We start from the raw sequence: 17,885 nt of genomic DNA on the forward strand, positions 1-17,885 counted from the left end.
TAGGGTCAAGATTAGGTTTCTTAAGTAATGGTTTAATCACTGCAGATTTGAAACATTTAGGAACAGATCCAGAAGTTAAAGAAAGATTAATAATTTGCAGCACATTCGACCCAAGAGTGGGCCACAGGTCCTTAAACAGTTTTCAGAATGTTATCTGCATTAGTTGACAAGTTAGAGATGAACGCACCAAATTCATCTAAGAATTCAGAATAGGGGCCAGGAGGCCTATGTGATGAAGTAGTACGGCTGCTTTTTATTCTTCTGATGTTGGCAATGTGTAATATCCTGAGCAGAGTGGAGAATCAGATGCTCAAATAAGTTATATTTGTGACCCCCAACAGCTAATAAGCTAAACCTAGATTTATAAATAAGAGCAACACCCCCGCCTTGCTTTGCATCACGAGTGACATGACTAAATGTATATGCTGGTGGGCAGGCCTCATTTAAGGGGAGGACAGCTGTAGGCTTAAGCCAGGTTTCACATAACCCAATCATATCTAAGTGATGATCAATAATTAGGTCATTAATCAACAATGATATTGAGGATAGTGATCTTATGTTAATGAGACACAGACTAAAGACCTCAGTGGGGTTGGCAGTTGAACTGTTTGGGTTTAGGGGTGGTTCCAGAGTAGCATATATAAGATGCCTCAAAGTAGGTTTAGGTTTGTCATTCCACGCGTGTTGTAGGTAGCAGACACGAATTCTTGGGGCCGTCCTCAGTTTCAATATCATCCAATGTAGTAATGGGTATTAAGTTTGCAAAGCATATCCCTCTATTATTTTTATAGACACATCTACAGGAGCAGGCCACATTCTCAACTTGTTGAATTTCCCTTCCTGGCAGATAAACTGCACTATCACCGTAGTGGATTTTCTGCACTAATTTCCCCGCTAAGCTAATGGATTCCACATCCACATTTGTCATAAGCCTTACAGGGTCTCTAATCACCTGCTCTGTGGCCTGCTGTAAATGTTGCCCTCCCTGTAGAACTCTATCTATGTTCGCAGACAAGATGCCTTCCCCAGTAGGGTGGAGGCCGTCCCCAGAACAAAGGCCAGTTATCAATAAAACTAAAGCCTTACTGTTTATTAAATTGCACCAGCCACCTATTTAATGATGTCAGCCTGCTAAACACCTCATCAGTACCCCGAGAGGGGAGGGGACCAGAGACTATTAATCAATGCCGACACATCTTTCTGGCAAGGTCACAAGTCCTGTCTATGTACATTTTTGTGACCTCTGAGTGCTTCATCCTGGCATCATTGGTGCTGACATGAATGACTGTGACTATATCTCATGTCATGTTCCTTAGTCTGTCTTCCCTTCTGCAGCATCAGCACCCTAAAATGGGATGCAGTGTTGGGAGCTCTGGTCCCAGGAATACATTTAACGTCAGCCAGCATCTGTAACCTGACTTTGCAGGTGATAGAATTCCTTATCACTAAAGTCTGGTGTTTTGGCCTGGAGACAGGAGTGGAAGTCACTCTTGGACTCAGAGAATTCACATCAGGCAAATCTAAGTGGGAGAACCGATTCACAGTTCGCAGTGACGAGTGTGAGGGCACCAAGCTCTACGGGGCTTCCTCCGCCTAGCGACAGTCCGAAAGCCGTCCTCCACAGCTGGTGTTTCTAGGCTGCCGCTAATACGCTAGCCAGCCCAACATTAACCTCATCTGGAGTGCCCATAACATCTAGCTCCACTGAGCTAAGAAGCTGCTCCAACTTACAGACACGGCTCTCTAAGAGAGCCACCCTATCTTCCAACATCACGCAGGATTTACGGAGGGTGTAAAGTAGGTAAAGTACTGTACTTTGTGCACTAGGAAATTCAAGAGTACAGCCAAGCAAACACGAGCTAACCAATAATGGATACGCTAACCACTCCTAAGGCTCACACAGGATTTACACAGATGTAAAAAATTAATTAAAATTCACAGCAGTTACACTGAAAAAGTAGACTTGTAGGAACAGAAAAAAAACCTATGAGTAAACCACTCCTAAGATTAATACAAGAGTAAAGTACTAAGCTAAAATTCACAACAGTTACACTAAAAAACTAACAGAAGTATTAAGAAATGGGGGGTGGGGGGGGAGCAACTAGCTAATGCAAGCTATCCACTAGTGAAAATGCTAGCCACTCCTAATATTAACACAGGAGTAAAATAATAACATAAAATTCATAGCAGTTACACTGAAAAAACTAAGAGAAGTATTAAACAGGTAAGAAGAAATAGCTATAAAAGTAACAGCGGGGGGGGGGGGGTTGACCTAGCTTATGAAAGCTAACCTCTAGCGAAAGCTAACCGCTGGCAATTCACAACAGGACTGTAGTTAAATAAGATTTAGAGTAAATGCACTTAACAACCCCAACCCTAACTTCCCTATCCTATTTTTGTATTCCATTGGTTTTTGTTTATTTACTCTCTTGCTGGGTTTTTCTGCTTGGGTCTGTCTGTCTCTGCTTCTCTTGTCTGTCTCTTGGTTCTTGGTGATGTGTGTTTCCCTCTCTCTGGTCACGCACTTGTTCTGGTGCTTTCCATGAACACCTGTTTCTGATTTGCTGATTGTCACCTGGGGTTATAGAAGCTCACTGGGTGTGTTAGTTCCTTGCCAGTTTGTTGTGCCTTGTGCCTTCGTTCCAGCTCTGTTCCTGTGTTCCATAGTCCTGCCTGCGTCCTTGTGTGTTCCTGACCTCCAGCCTGTTGCTTTGACCACGCCTTTTTGCCTGATGATTTTTGTACTGCTGCTGTTTCTGGACTGCCTGCTCGTGTACCGACCTCTGCTATCCAAATCAGTAAAGTCTCTTTATAACCAGAGCTGTTTGTTTGAGCCGTGCCATTTGTGTCCAGCAATTTCTGACCATCCAGCCTGATAAGTGTGACTCCGGGCTTGAGGTTTACTGCAGTTCTTCACCGCAGTCTCGTTTGAGGGTGGGTGCTAAAAGGGGTAAAACATGACACATAGGATGAAATTTCTCTACTTCCAGCGGACAAACCATGGCATTTGCAAAGGGGTTTTTGAGCAAATTACATGCAAACAAAGTAAAAATGCAAAGAAAAAGTCAGGATGAGGTGGGAAAGTGGACATGTGTTGTGGTTTGTTTATGACCCGGAGCTCAAACATGTCTTGGCGGTTTTGCAGGTGAGAGAACTGAGCTACTCTGGGTAGCTGTGTAGGCTAACACTTACCGACACGACATCTCCCATCCGCTTCTTCTTTTCTTCTCCACTGAGAACCGAAAAAAAAAAAACTTCGGTGACAGAAGCAGAAAACAAGTACACCATTTTTCCATGTGAACTTATGCTGTCTATATATTGTGCAACGGAGTACAGGTCCCCATTAGTAGTCAAATCCCCTGATATCACACAGTGTTCAAATGAGACTGCATCAGAGTATGTTTACTGAATTTAACTTTTCTGCATAACTAAAGTGGGATTTGAAGTAATGTCTTTTTTTATGTAATGTCTAAGCTCAGGCATAACTGGGTCTGTTTGGGGTTCCAGCTTTAAAATCAGGTCAGTTAGGATGAGGAAAGCCAAAAATATGAAAACGATTAAGATGCTTGGGGTTAAATCTTGTCAGCCAGACACAACCTACATGTCTGGCTGACAAGATTTAACCCCAAGAATCTTAATCAACATGAAGGCTGTGATGTCAATTTTGGATAAAGGCAAAGAAAAGATGAAAATGGGTAAAAAAAAAATACAACACACATTAAGCAGCACAACGAAAATATTACAAAGCTACACACCAACACCAAACACTAAAATTTATGCATGTATTCAGCTAAAATTTATATAAGCAGTATTAAGCACATAAATGTATGGATACCGTGATCTAAGTGTCAGATGCCTCGTGTATCGTATCGTATTGTATTGTATTGTATTGTATTGTATCGGGTTTTGAGAAACAATGTAGAACCCGAGCATGAGCTGAGTGCTTCCATTCCACAGGATTTATAATGAGCTTAAAAAATGCATATTTACACAAATACATGTTAATGGGAACTTGGAAAACTGCTAGCACGATGCTAACGGGCTAACCATTCTAAGCCATGGGATTGATAGGTTAGACGTTATGTCTGCTCCTCCCTTTTTTTCACTTGGGGTCACCACAGTCAATCAGAGGAGGATCTGCATAATGATTTGGCACAAAATTGACACCGGGTGCTGCCCAGCGATGCTAACTGCTGAAAAGCATACTTACAGTTACTCCAGTTACTACACATAAATTTACATGAGCTGATAAAAAGTGACAATCTGACGGTGTGTGGTTCTGAGTTTTTCACCACACAGACTAAGTAACTACAGATTTGGCGACTCAGGGTGTAGCTGGTGTGGCAATACCTTTGGGGTACTGCTGAAAAGGGGCGGGGCTTGTCACCAGGAAGCCTGTCAGTCAGATTTGACAGAAGTCTCTATGGTCTTTCTTTTTTCCATCTCTGAAGTGTCCAAGAATGTCACAAATACACACCCTGGAAGTTGCCCCAAAAAGATCTGATCTGGACTTACACGGAGAACAGACCTGTCAGGCGACAGCCGCCGTGATCAAATTGGAGATCCGAATGACTGCATGCAGCAATTTAAAAAAAAAGCCATGTGTGCGGTGGATGTTGCCGCTTGCAGTTGCACACAGATGCGAGTGGTGGCCAGCGTGTCTCGGGGGAAGATGGATCGGAGTGCAGATTGTAAGTGACATGTTAATTTCTTCTCCATCACTCATGGAAGAGACGCCGGCATCAAAGTAACGGGACGCGCTTCCAGCTGTCACGCCTCAACACAAACTTCTTTTTCCCCTCATTTGTGCCTTGTTCTTCCCGTAGCGAAGCGAGATCAAGGAAATGTTGAATGCAGCGTTTTGGGTTGCCTTCGTTTGATTTTTCCTCGTCCTCTTCATGAGGACCCTAAAAAGCTGCTGACCCTAAAGGTCAAGTTAAGTCGACAGTTGTGCAATACACACACACAGACATGGTGGGAATTAAAAAAACACACAGTAAGAACAGTGCAAGAGCTATGAACACCTGCAAGAATATAAATCTATGAATACCACGTACTTCACTGAGCACATTCTACACAGTGAAGTACATGGAGGAACGTGGTGGTAGGTGGTGGTATCTGGTGGTACTTGGTGGAACTTTGAGGTGCCTGGTGGTACTTGGTGGTATCTGGTGGTACTTGGTGGAACTTGGTGGTACATGGTGGTGGAAGTGTGTCTTGTGCAAACTGATCAGTGATTCAACATTGATGAGCTCATTCAAACTCATTAAAAGTGCGCGTTCTGCAGCAGCAGGCATTGGAGGGATTCACACACAGGGTGAATTCAGGGATTCACACACAGGGTGTGTGAATCCCTGAATTCATCACAATCACCATCATCACAGTCCCTAGCATCTTCGTCACAATCGTCATCACAATCCCCATCATCTTCATCACAATCATCAACGTCTTCATCACAGTCATCATCACCTTCATCACAATTATCACCTTCATCACAATCATCACCTTCATCACAATCATCATTGTTTTCGTCACATTCATCATCGTTTTCATCACATTCATCATCTTCATCACAGTCATCATCGTCTTCATCACAATCATCGTTTTCATCACATTCATCATCGTTTTCATCACAATCATCATCATCTTCATCACAATCATCATCTTCATCACAATCATCGTTTTCATCACAATCATCATCATCTTCATCACAATCATCATCGTTTTCATCACAATCATCATCATCTTCATCACAATCATCATCTTCATCACAATCACCATCATCACAGTCCCTAGCATCTTCGTCACAATCGTCATCACAATCCCCATCATCTTCATCACAATCATCAACGTCTTCATCACAGTCATCATCACCTTCATCACAATTATCACCTTCATCACAATCATCACCTTCATCACAATCATCATCGTTTTCGTCACATTCATCATCGTTTTCATCACATTCATCATCTTCATCACAGTCATCATCGTCTTCATCACAATCATCGTTTTCATCACATTCATCATCGTTTTCATCACAATCATCATCATCTTCATCACAATCATCATCTTCATCACAATCATCGTTTTCATCACAATCATCATTGTTTTCATCACAATCATCATCATCATCTTCATCACAATCATCATCGTTTTCATCACAATCATCATCATCTTCATCACAATCATCATCTTCATCACAATCACCATCATCACAGTCCCTAGCATCTTCGTCACAATCGTCATCACAATCCCCATCATCTTCATCACAATCATCAACGTCTTCATCACAGTCATCATCACCTTCATCACAATTATCACCTTCATCACAATCATCACATTCATCACAATCATCATCATTTTCATCACATTCATCATCTTCATCACAGTCATCATCGTCTTCATCACAATCATCGTTTTCATCACATTCATCATTGTTTTCATCACAATCATCATCATCTTCATCACAATCATCATCTTCATCACAATCATCGTTTTCATCACAGTCATCATCTTCATCACAATCATCATTGTTTTCATCACAATCATCATCATCATCGTTTTCATCACAATCATCATCATCTTCATCACAATCATCATCTTCATCACAATCATCATCGTTTTCATCACAGTCATCATCATCTTCATCACAATCATCATCGTTTTCATCACAATCATCATCTTCATCACAATCATCATCTTCTTCATCACAATCATCATCTTCTTCATCACAATCATCATCTTCATCACAATCATCATCTTCTTCATCACAATCATCTTCATCACAATCATCATCGTTTTCATCACAATCATCATTGTTTTCATCACATTCATCATCGTTTTCATCACAATCATCATCTTCATCACAATCATCATCTTCATCACAATCATCGTTTTCATCAGTCATCATCTTCATCACAATCATCATTGTTTTCATCACAATCATCATCATCATCTTCATCACAATCATCATCATTTTCATCACAATCATCATCATCTTCATCACAATCATCATCTTCATCACAATCATCATCATTTTCATCACAATCATCATCATCTTCATCACAATCATCATCTTCATCACAATCATCATCGTTTTCATCACAGTCATCATCTTCATCACAATCATCATTGTTTTCATCACAATCATCATCATCATCATCTTCATCACAATCATCATCGTTTTCATCACAGTCATCATCTTCATCACAATCATCATCGTTTTCATCACAGTCATCATCTTCATCACAATCATCAGCATTTTCATCACAATCCTCATTGCCTTCATCACAATCGTCAGCGTCTTCATCACAGTCGTCATGTCTTCTTCACCATCTTCATCACAATCAGCATCCATCCATCCATCCATCCATCCATTTTCTTCCGCTTTATCCGGAGTCGGGTCGCGGGGGCAGCAGCTCAAGCAAAGCCGCCCAGACCTCCCGATCCACACACACCTCCCCCAGCTCCTCCGGGGGAACCCCAAGGCGTTCCCAAGCCACCCGAGAGATGTAATCCTTCCAGCATGTCCTGGGTCTTCCCCGGGGCCTCCTCCCAATGGGACGTGCCCGGAACACCTCTCCAGCGAGGCGTCCAGGGGGCATCCGGAAAAGATGCCCGAGCCACCTCAACTGACTCCTTTGGACGTGGAGGAGCAGCGGCTCGACTCCGAGCTCCTCCCGAGTGACCGAGCTCCTCACCCTATCTCTAAGGGAGCGCCCAGCCACCCTGCAGAGGAAACTCATCTCGGCCACTTGTACCCGCAATCTCGTTCTTTCGGTCATGAGCAAAATCTCATGACCATAGGTAAGGATCGGAACGTAGATTGATCGGTAAATCGAGAGCTTTTGCAATCAGCATTTTCATCACAATCCCCATTGTCTTCATCACAGTCGTCATCATCTTAGTCACAGTCACCATGGTCTTCGTTACAATCCCCATTGTCTTCGTCAGTCATTATCGTCTTTGTCACAATCACCATCGTCTTCATCACAATCATCATCATCTTCATCACAATCCATATCATCTTCATCACAATCCCCATCATCTTCCTCACAATCCATATCGTCTTCATCACAATCCCCATTGTCTTCATCACAATCCCCATCATCTTCATCACAATCCATATCATCTTCATCACAATCCCCATCATCTTCCTCACAATCCATATCGTCTTCATCACAATCCCCATCGTCTTCCTCACAATCCATATCGTCTTCATCACAATCCCCATCATCTTCATCACAATCCATATCGTCTTCATCACAATCCCCATCGTCTTCCTCACAATCCATATCGTTTTCATCACAATCCCCATCATCTTCATCACAATCCATATCATCTTCATCACAATCCCCATCGTCTTCATCACAATCCATATCGTCTTCATCACAATCCCCATCGTCTTCATCACAATCCCCATTGTCTTCATCACAGTCGTCATCATCTTAGTCACAGTCACCATGGTCTTCGTTACAATCCCCATCGTCTTCGTCAGTCATTATCGTCTTTGTCACAATCACCATCGTCTTCATCACAATCATCATCATCTTCATCACAATCCATATCGTCTTCATCACAATCCCCATCATCTTCCTCACAATCCATATCATCTTCATCACAATCCCCATTGTCTTCATCACAATCCCCATCATCTTCATCACAATCCATATCGTCTTCATCACAATCCCCATCATCTTCCTCACAATCCATATCGTCTTCATCACAATCCCCATCGTCTTCCTCACAATCCATATCGTCTTCATCACAATCCCCATCATCTTCATCACAATCCATATCGTCTTCATCACAATCCCCATCGTCTTCCTCACAATCCATATCGTTTTCATCACAATCCCCATCATCTTCATCACAATCCATATCATCTTCATCACAATCCCCATCATCTTCATCACAATCCATATCGTCTTCATCACAATCCCCATCATCTTCATCACAATCCATATCATCTTCATCACAATCCCCATCATCTTCATCACAATCCATATCGTCTTCATCACAATCCCCATCATCTTCATCACAATCCATATCATCTTCATCACAATCCCCATCATCTTCATCACAATCCATATCATCTTCATCACAATCCCCATCATCTTCATCACAATCCCCATTGTCTTCATCACAATCCATATCGTCTTCATCACAATTGTCAGCGTCTTCATCTTAATCATCATCTTCATCACAATTGTCAGCATCTTGATCACAGTCCCCATTGTCTTCATCACAGTCGTCATCGTCTTTGTCACAGTCACAATGGTCTTCGTTACAATCCCCATCGTCTTTGTCAGTCATTATCGTCTTTGTCACAATCACCATCGTCTTCATCACAATCATATCGTCTTCATCACAATCCCATCGTCTTCATCACAATTGTCAGCGTCTTCATCTTAATCATCATCTTCATCACAATCATCAGCATTTTCATCACAATCCCCATTGTCTTCATCACAGTCGTCATCGTCTTTGTCACAGTCACCATCATCGTCATCACAATCGTCATGGTCTTCATCACAGTCGTCATTATCTTCATCACAATCATCAGCGTCTTCGTCACAATCCCCATCGTCTTCGTCACAATCGTCACTGTCTTCATCACAATCCCCATCATCTTCATCACAATCATATCGTCTTCATCACAATTGTCAGCATCTTCATCTTAATCATCATCTTCATCACAATCATCAGCATTTTCATCACAATCCTCATTGTCTTCATCACAATTGTCAGCGTCTTCATCACAGTCGTCATGTCTTCATCACCATCTTCATCACAATCATCAGCATTTTCATCACAATCCCCATTGTCTTTGTCACAGTCACCATGGTCTTTGTTACAATCCCCATGGTCTTCATCACAATCCGCATCGTCTTCATCACAATCATCATCGTCTTCATCACATTCCCCATCATCGTCGTCACAATCGTCATCATCTTCGTCACAATCATCATCGTCGCCTCGTCACAATCATCATCTTCGCCTCGTCAGAATTACCATCGTCTTCGTCACAGTTGTCATGGTCTTCATCACAGTCATCATCATCTTCATCACAGTCATCAGCGTCTTCTTCACAATCCCCATTGTCTTCATCACAAGTTTATTCGTCACAGTCCCCATCATCTTTGTCAGAATTACCATCGTCTTCGTCATAATCGTCAGCGTCTTCATCACATTCGTCATTGTCTTTATCACATTCATCATCTTCATCACAATTGTCAGCGTCTTCATCACAGTCATCATCATTTTCATCACAATCCCCATCATCTTCATCACAATCGTCATCATCTTTGTCACAGTCATCATCATCTTTGTCACAGTCATCATTGTCTTCATCACAATCGCCAGCGTCTTTGTCACAATCATTATCATCTTTGTCACATTCGTCATTGTCTTCATCACAATCATCGTCTTCATCACAATCCTCAGCATCTTCATCATAATCATCATCATCACATTCATCATTGTCTTCATCACAATCATCGTCTTCATCACAATCATCAGCATCTTCATCATAATCATCATCTTCATCACAATTCCCATTGTCTTTATCACAATCATCAGCATCTTCATCATAATCATCATCTTCATCACAATTCCCATTGTCTTCATCACAATCATCAGCATCTTCATCATAATCATCATCTTCATCACAATTCCCATTGTCTTCGTCACAATTGTCATCGTCTTCGTCACAATCACCATGGTCTTCGTCTCAACCCCATCATCTTTGTCACAATCGCTATCATCTTATCAGGCTTGGTGTTGACAACTGGCTGGACACAAATGCAGAACACAAACTCACAGATCTGTAGGCTTAACTGTTTTACTGGGTTGGTTAGCAGGGGTCGTTACACGGTAAGGCAGTCAGACAAGAGCAGAAGTACAACAATCATCAGGCAAGAGACATGGTCAAGAAAAACTAGTAGGTGGTCAAAAACACAATGAGGCAAAACGAAGCAAGGCAATGGTACAAGAGAAGGCTGGAAAGAAGGCTCAAGGCACATCGATCTGGCGGAGGACCAGAGCCAAAAGAAAGTCTTAAATACGCCCAAGTGATGAGCTGCAAATCGAGAACAGGTGTGAGGGGGAGCGACTAGAACAGGGGTGTGGTCAGACAAAGGGAACGCCCACCACCAAGAGAAAGACAGATGGAACCCAAGCAGAAAGCAACAGGAAAAGAACTGACAACACCCAAAAATAAGACAAAATGTACAAAAAAACAAAGCACAAACCAAAACCTGACACCTGTCACCATTATCTTTGTCACATTCGTTATCGTCTTTATCACAATCGTCATTGACTTCGTCACAATTGTCATCGTCTTCCTCACAATCTCCATCGTCTTCATCACAGTCGTCATCGTCTTTGTCACACTTGTCATTGTCTTCATCACAGTCATCGTCTTCATCACAGTCAAACATCTTCATCACAATCCCCATTGTCTTCATCACAATCGCCGTCTTCATCACAGTCATCGTTTTCATCACAAGCACCATCTTACACCCACCTCAGAAATATGTTCAGAAATGTTCAAGTCAGTGTCAGGGAGTTTCAGATCAAAAGAACTTAATATCGCAGGTATAAATGTACTCAATGCAAACATCAGTTAGAAGAATAAACCTGAGCATCAGGACCTGTCGTGTAGACACAGGGTGTGTCCGAGACTGTGGACAAAGAGTCCACAGACTTCGGTCAAAGTCACTGAAGTTTTTTATGTTCTTAAATAGTGAAACAGGTCCTTCCTGCACTCAGACATTGTTTTGATGGCATGACTGTGAAAGTTCCACCCGACAGTGCTGGATGTTGGTAGCCTAGGGGCAACAGTTTTGTCAAGCACGGCCGTTTGCTTGGGGAATCTTAAAAAAAAAAGTTGGCGAAGCCAGAAAGGACAGTAAAGAAGATCCTTATTTTGGATATGTGTGGTGGTCTGTCCCATGATCAGGTTGAGCTGATGTGCATAGCAGTGGATGTAGTGGACATTGTATCTTCCTCTGAACGCCATTGTGGACACTGGTAGGAGAGAGAATGGGTGAGTACGATCTACTTCTTCTTCTTTGGTGTTTAACAACAGCCAGCATCCTTATTGGTGCATTACTGCCACCTTCTGAATCAGTCCAGTATAGCTGAACAAAATCTTCTTGATGAGTGTCGCGTACGATTGTTGCGCATGAGTAAATGACATCTGACAATGACATGAATGTATCTACAAAAGTGGAAACAGATTATTCCAAGCAAGATATGATGAGCTGCATAAGATCGCGGCAAACATTTATTAACAAGCTTTGCAGCACCCTCTGCTGGCAACAACAATGAACAGGAACAATCAGAGATCGTTTCAGTGGAGTCTTCCATGCCCTAATATCTATCTGTGGTGCAAATTGGTGAGAATCTTTGGAGTAATTTTGACGTAATCATTCAAAGGCTATATAAAGCCAAATGTTGATTTAGAATCAGGATTAGGATCTGGATCACCTCCAAAATTTAATGTAGTCTTCCATGCCCTAATATCTATCTGTGGTGCAAATTTGGTGAGAATCTGTGAAGTGATTTTGACATAATCCTTCAAAGCCTATATAAAGCCAAATGTTGATCCAGAATCTGTATCTGAATCCAGATCACCTCCAAAATTTAATGGTCTTCCATGGCCTAATGTGTATTTGTGTTGAAAATTTCATCAAAATCTGTGATGCAGTTTTGACGTAATCCTTCAAAGCGCATATGAAGTTTCCCTTTTATGTGTGATGGAGGTGAGCCAGAATTTCACCTCCAAAATTTAATGGGGTCTTCCATGGCCAAATATCTATCAGTGGTGCAAATTTGATGAGAATCGGTGAAGTAGTATTGAAGTAATCCTTCAAAGCGTATATAAAGAGAAATCTTGATCCAGTATCCAGATTCAGATCCAGATCACCTCCAAAATTCAGTGGAGTCTTCCACGCCCTAATATTTATCTGTGGTGCAAATTTGGTGGTAATCTAGGAAGCAGTTTTAACATAATCTTTCAAAGCGCGTATAAAGTGAACTCTTGATCCAGAATCTGGATTTGGTTCCGGATCACCTCCAAAATTGAATGGAGCCTTCCATGCCCTAATATCTATCTGTGGTGAAATTTTGGTGAGAATCTGGGAAGTAGTTTTGATGTAATCCTTCAAAGACTATATAAAGTGAAACTTGATCGGGATCACCTCCATAATCGAATGGAGTCTTCCATGCCCTAATATCTATCTGTGGTGAAAATGTCATCAAAATCCATGAAGTAGTTTTGAAGTAATCCTGCTAACAGACATCAGGTCACATGTTGGTCAAAAGTTCAAGGCTGACTGCTGTTAGACCGGCGCCCCTTCATTAATAAATTATGTATTCAGAACATCGTATCAAATACTGATATCAAATCTATCATTCTGCTCTAAAATTCTGGAAAAGGTGGTTTCACGGCAGCTTGTGGACTATCTTACTAAGAATGACCTTTTTGAGCCACTGCAGTCTGCTTTTAGAAGACATCACTCCACAGAAACAGCACTTATTAAAGTAGTTAATGATCTTCTGCGAGCGATGGACTCGGATACTACTACAGTATTGGTGTTGTTGGATCTCAGTGCTGCGTTTGACACAGTTGATCATCACATTCTACTTGATAGGCTAGAAAACTGTTTCGGGATTACTGGAACTGCTCTTGCGTGGCTGACGTCTTATCTGTCTGGTCACTCCCACTGTGTTTTGTGCAATGACACTACCTCTGACTTTAGGGGCATGAAGTTCCGCAGGGATCCGTTCTGGGTCCCCTGCTTTTTTTTCCCTGTATATGGCACCCCTTGGGAACATTTTGCAGCATTTTGGGGTTGCTTTTCATTGCTATGCTGATGACACTCAGTTGTATATGCCGAAAGCTGCTGGAAATCCTGTCCACATAAAATCTTTACAGGACTGTCTCGCAGCAGTGAGAAGTTGGATGTCTAGTAACTTTCTACTTTTGAACTCTGATAAGACTGAAATGATGGTTCTTGGTTCAGCAAGACATCGGCATCAATTTGATCAGCTGGCGCTTAGCCTAGGTTTATGTGTTATATATCATACTGACAAAGTGAGGAACCTTGGGGTAATTTTTGATCCTACGTTGTCCTTTGACCTCCACATTAGGGACATTACAAGGACTGCTTTCTTTCATCTAAGAAATATAGCAAAATTCGTCCCATCCTGTCTATGGCTGATGCTGAGACTCTGATTCATGCATTTGTCTCTTCTAGATTGGACTATTGTAATGCTTTGTTTTCTGGTTTACCACAGTCCAGCATCAGGGGTCTTCAACTGGTTCAAAATGCTGCTGCCAGACTTCTGACGCAAAGCAGAAGGTTTGATCATATTACGCCTGTTCTGGAATCCCTTCACTGGCTTCTGGTCTCCTTGGGATTGGATTTTAAGGTATTACTATTGGCCTATAAAATTGTTCACGGACTGGTGCCCCCCTATCTGGCCGGCCTGGTTGAGTCCTACGTGCCGGTTAGGGCTCTGCGTTCACAGGGTGCAGGACTATTGTGTGTCCCGAGGGTGAAGAAAAGGTCAGCGGGTTACAGAGCTTTTTATCACCGCGCTCCAGCTCTGTGTGGAATGATCTGTGCAGATACGACAGTCGGACTCTGTGGAGACTTTTAAAGCCAGGTTGAAGACACATCTGTTCTCCTTGTTTTATCATATAATATTTTATATGATTGTGTGTCTTTTTTATTTGTTTTATTTATTTTACTTCTTTTACCTTTTATGGTTAAATTTTTTTGTGTGTGTGTTTTAATCTTATTTCATTTTATTCTGCTTTTAAATGTTTGTGAAGCGCCTTGAGGCGATTACTCGTGATTTGGCGCTATATAAATTAATAAATTATTATTATCGTAGTTATTAATCTGTACACAGTGAAAAACGCCTTTTATTAAATCGTACACGTGCTGACAGGTTGTCATTTTCTGGTAAAAAAAACAAAAAAAAATGCTTATTTCTATTTTTTAATATCCTATAAACAAATTTTGCTATGTTAATGTTTATCTTCAGCTGTCAAATTTTAAAGGGTGTGGTGCCCCAGCCCCCTATTAACAAACTGCCACAGGACATATGTCACAAAAGTCTAGAACAACCCGTAACAGGCACAACCTGGAGCTTTAGCTGGATACGGTTCTTTGGACTCAGAGAACGTTGGAACTCTGAGGATGTTTGAGGTCAAACCAAGTTCAGTCCTGGAGATCTACCTTCCTGACACTCTTAGTTGTCTCCCTGATCCAACACACCTGAATCCAATGAAATTCTCATTATAAGCATGCTGACGAGTCTTTCATTTGATTCTGTTGGTGTCACATGTGACTATTGTGTGTCAGGTGTCGTTTCTAAACTTTTTAGCAGACAGTCTTCCTTTGTGCTTTCTTTTTCTTGAGCTGGATCTGTTTATTCTGTGCCTAGCGGTGATGGGAGGGGCCGATGCCTCTGTCCGGTGCATTTATGACCCCAGCTGGTCTCTGAACAAGCGTCCTGACCACGACGAGCTTTGTGTGTGTGTTTGCAGGCAGCCCTGGTACTACGGCTGGGGCTTCAACCTTCCCCGGGGTCAGGCTCTGCTGGACAAGTGGAACCAGATCCCAGATTCAACAGACATCCTGGTTACACACTGCCCCCCACTGGGTAAGACACACACTACACACACATCCATGACTATGAAAATGCTTCCCTTTGAAATATATAAAAGACAAAGTTAACTAGAAGGACACAGTTTGCAGTTTTAAAATGATCATTTCTTTTATTAAAGGTAAACTGACACCAACAGCAAGAAGCAAATTCATAACACTTACAGTTGTTTCAGCACATTAACGTGTAAACGTGTGAACATATGAACATTGTACAGGTCTCTTTTTGGGTACCACTGGAATACCTCTGTGTCAAATGTGTGGTTAGTAGGACAGACTAGGATGAGGAGGATCACTGGTTTTGTGAGGGAGCGTCAGGTCCCTGTGTGTGGTCGCCATCCAGGACCCAATGTGGTTCTGTGTTGGATGCGCTAAAGCATGGCACCAGTTCCAGAACCAGTACCAGCACCAGCTCCCAGACTTGACTTGAGTTGCCATATGTAGAAAATGTTTCTAAGAGTCCAGGCTCCGAGGAATCTCACTGGAAACCAAAATGTAGAACAAATGAATGTTTCCATCCACCGCACTCTCACCAAGCAGGTCCAAGGTCAGAGTTCATGAGTCCACCACGAGACATTTGTCATTCAGCTCTTTCAGACTTAACACAGAAGGTAAACAGTTTTTGAATAGTTTGACAGTAAAACAAAGATTATAGTTCAGAAATACTGCTGTCGTCAATAATGAAAACATGAGTGTTTCCAAGAATCACAACACCGACTCAAAACACACAACAGACAGAGTGGCCTGCAGAAGGATTTCACACATTTGAATTTGTTTATGCCACCGAGCACACAGAGCACACTGTGAGGCCACAGCGCTGCATTCACTGCCATTTGTAATCGGCGGTGATCTGGTGATAATTGTTTAATTCACAGCTCGAGACTGCTGTGGTCAGTTGGACCCAGTTCCCTCATATTTGAAATCCAGATGTCAGTTTGTGCCAAAAATCAATAAAGGGAGACTGGCTGAAATGATACCTGTTTTTGTGTATAATCAGCTCTTTAATTTGTTTTTTTGTGTGTGTGTGCATTGTTTTAGAATAATTTATTTAATAGCATTCATTCTTTTATAATTGGAGTTACATTTGAATTGCTTTGATTCCTGCCCTATAAAATTATTCTTATTATTGTTATTGTGAGGGTTATGGGCCTTTCACATTGCACACTTTATACGCGTCAGGCAACGCCTACCAGCGCTTTAACGCATGATGTCAGACGCTTCATTTCGGAAGCGACGAGGGGGCAGAGATTGTTACGTCACACTATGGCTGTTTCCACAACCCGAAAAAAATTGAGCAATCACCATCTTGAATTTGTGTCGCCTGAACCACAAAAAAGCTTTAAAAAAACAGCAGTAGAATGATTCTCCCATCACTCTGCTGGGAGAAGCTTTTTTTTTCAGCTACTCAGTCCCGACTGAGGGAGGACTGACGACTTGGTGGGATATCAGTCGAACCGCGACAGCAGGCCAACCTGCACGGAGAAGCCAGGGTTCAGGCATCATCACTGGTCAGACCGAGGCAGGCAGCCGGGGTGATGCAGCAAACCCACTCAGTCCAAAATCTCCCACTTTTTGGATATATGAGAACTCCCAGTTTGACCAACGGAGTTTAGTTCTGCAGCTGTATTGAGGTGAGAATAATATAAAAATAAAACAGGACATTTCTGCACTGCTGTGAAGGTTTATTGATCGGCTAATGTTAGCTTAGCCTTTTAGCGCAGTTGATCTGAGTGAACGCTTTAATTTGTAAATAGTTCAGTCTTTTTTATTTTTACCAAATAAAGCAACAGCTTTTTTAGAGACCACAAAAGCTCAACTTTACATAACATTTTTTAGGCGTTTTTTTCTGTTTATATATATATATATATATATATATATATATACACATATATATATATAACTGTTTAGTGTTTCTTTATATTTTAAGAAATATAAATTTTTTTTATTTGTCCTAATCAGGACCATTTGCTGTGCAGACAACCTAAATACAGATGCACTTCAAAAACTTCCATTAATGAGCTGAACACCATGAAGTCCAATCGGACGAAAACATCTCTGCTCTTCAAAATAGGAAAAAAGTGTCTTCAGCTACAACACCAGAGGTCAAAGCTGCAGAAGAGACCTTCATCTGGTTCCGAGAATCCAGCAGAACATCACCTGCTTCTAAATAAAAGTCTCTTTAAACAGCAACTTTTTGTTATT

The 17,885-nt window shown here is 41.7% G+C and overlaps 1 protein-coding gene across 1 annotated transcript in view; it reads left to right on the plus strand.

Annotated features, from left to right (window-relative positions):
* mpped1 (metallophosphoesterase domain containing 1) overlaps positions 1 to 17,885 on the plus strand; it is a 235,427-nt gene that overhangs the window by 171,994 nt on the left and 45,548 nt on the right. The window contains exon 4 of the mRNA XM_034163567.1: positions 15,566 to 15,681. Coding sequence (XP_034019458.1) covers positions 15,566 to 15,681 — 116 coding nt within the window. The remainder of the gene's footprint in view (positions 1 to 15,565; positions 15,682 to 17,885) is intronic.

The sequence above is a fragment of the Thalassophryne amazonica genome, chromosome 22 (genome assembly GCF_902500255.1).
Source record: "Thalassophryne amazonica chromosome 22, fThaAma1.1, whole genome shotgun sequence".
Lineage (NCBI taxonomy): Eukaryota > Metazoa > Chordata > Actinopteri > Batrachoidiformes > Batrachoididae > Thalassophryne > Thalassophryne amazonica.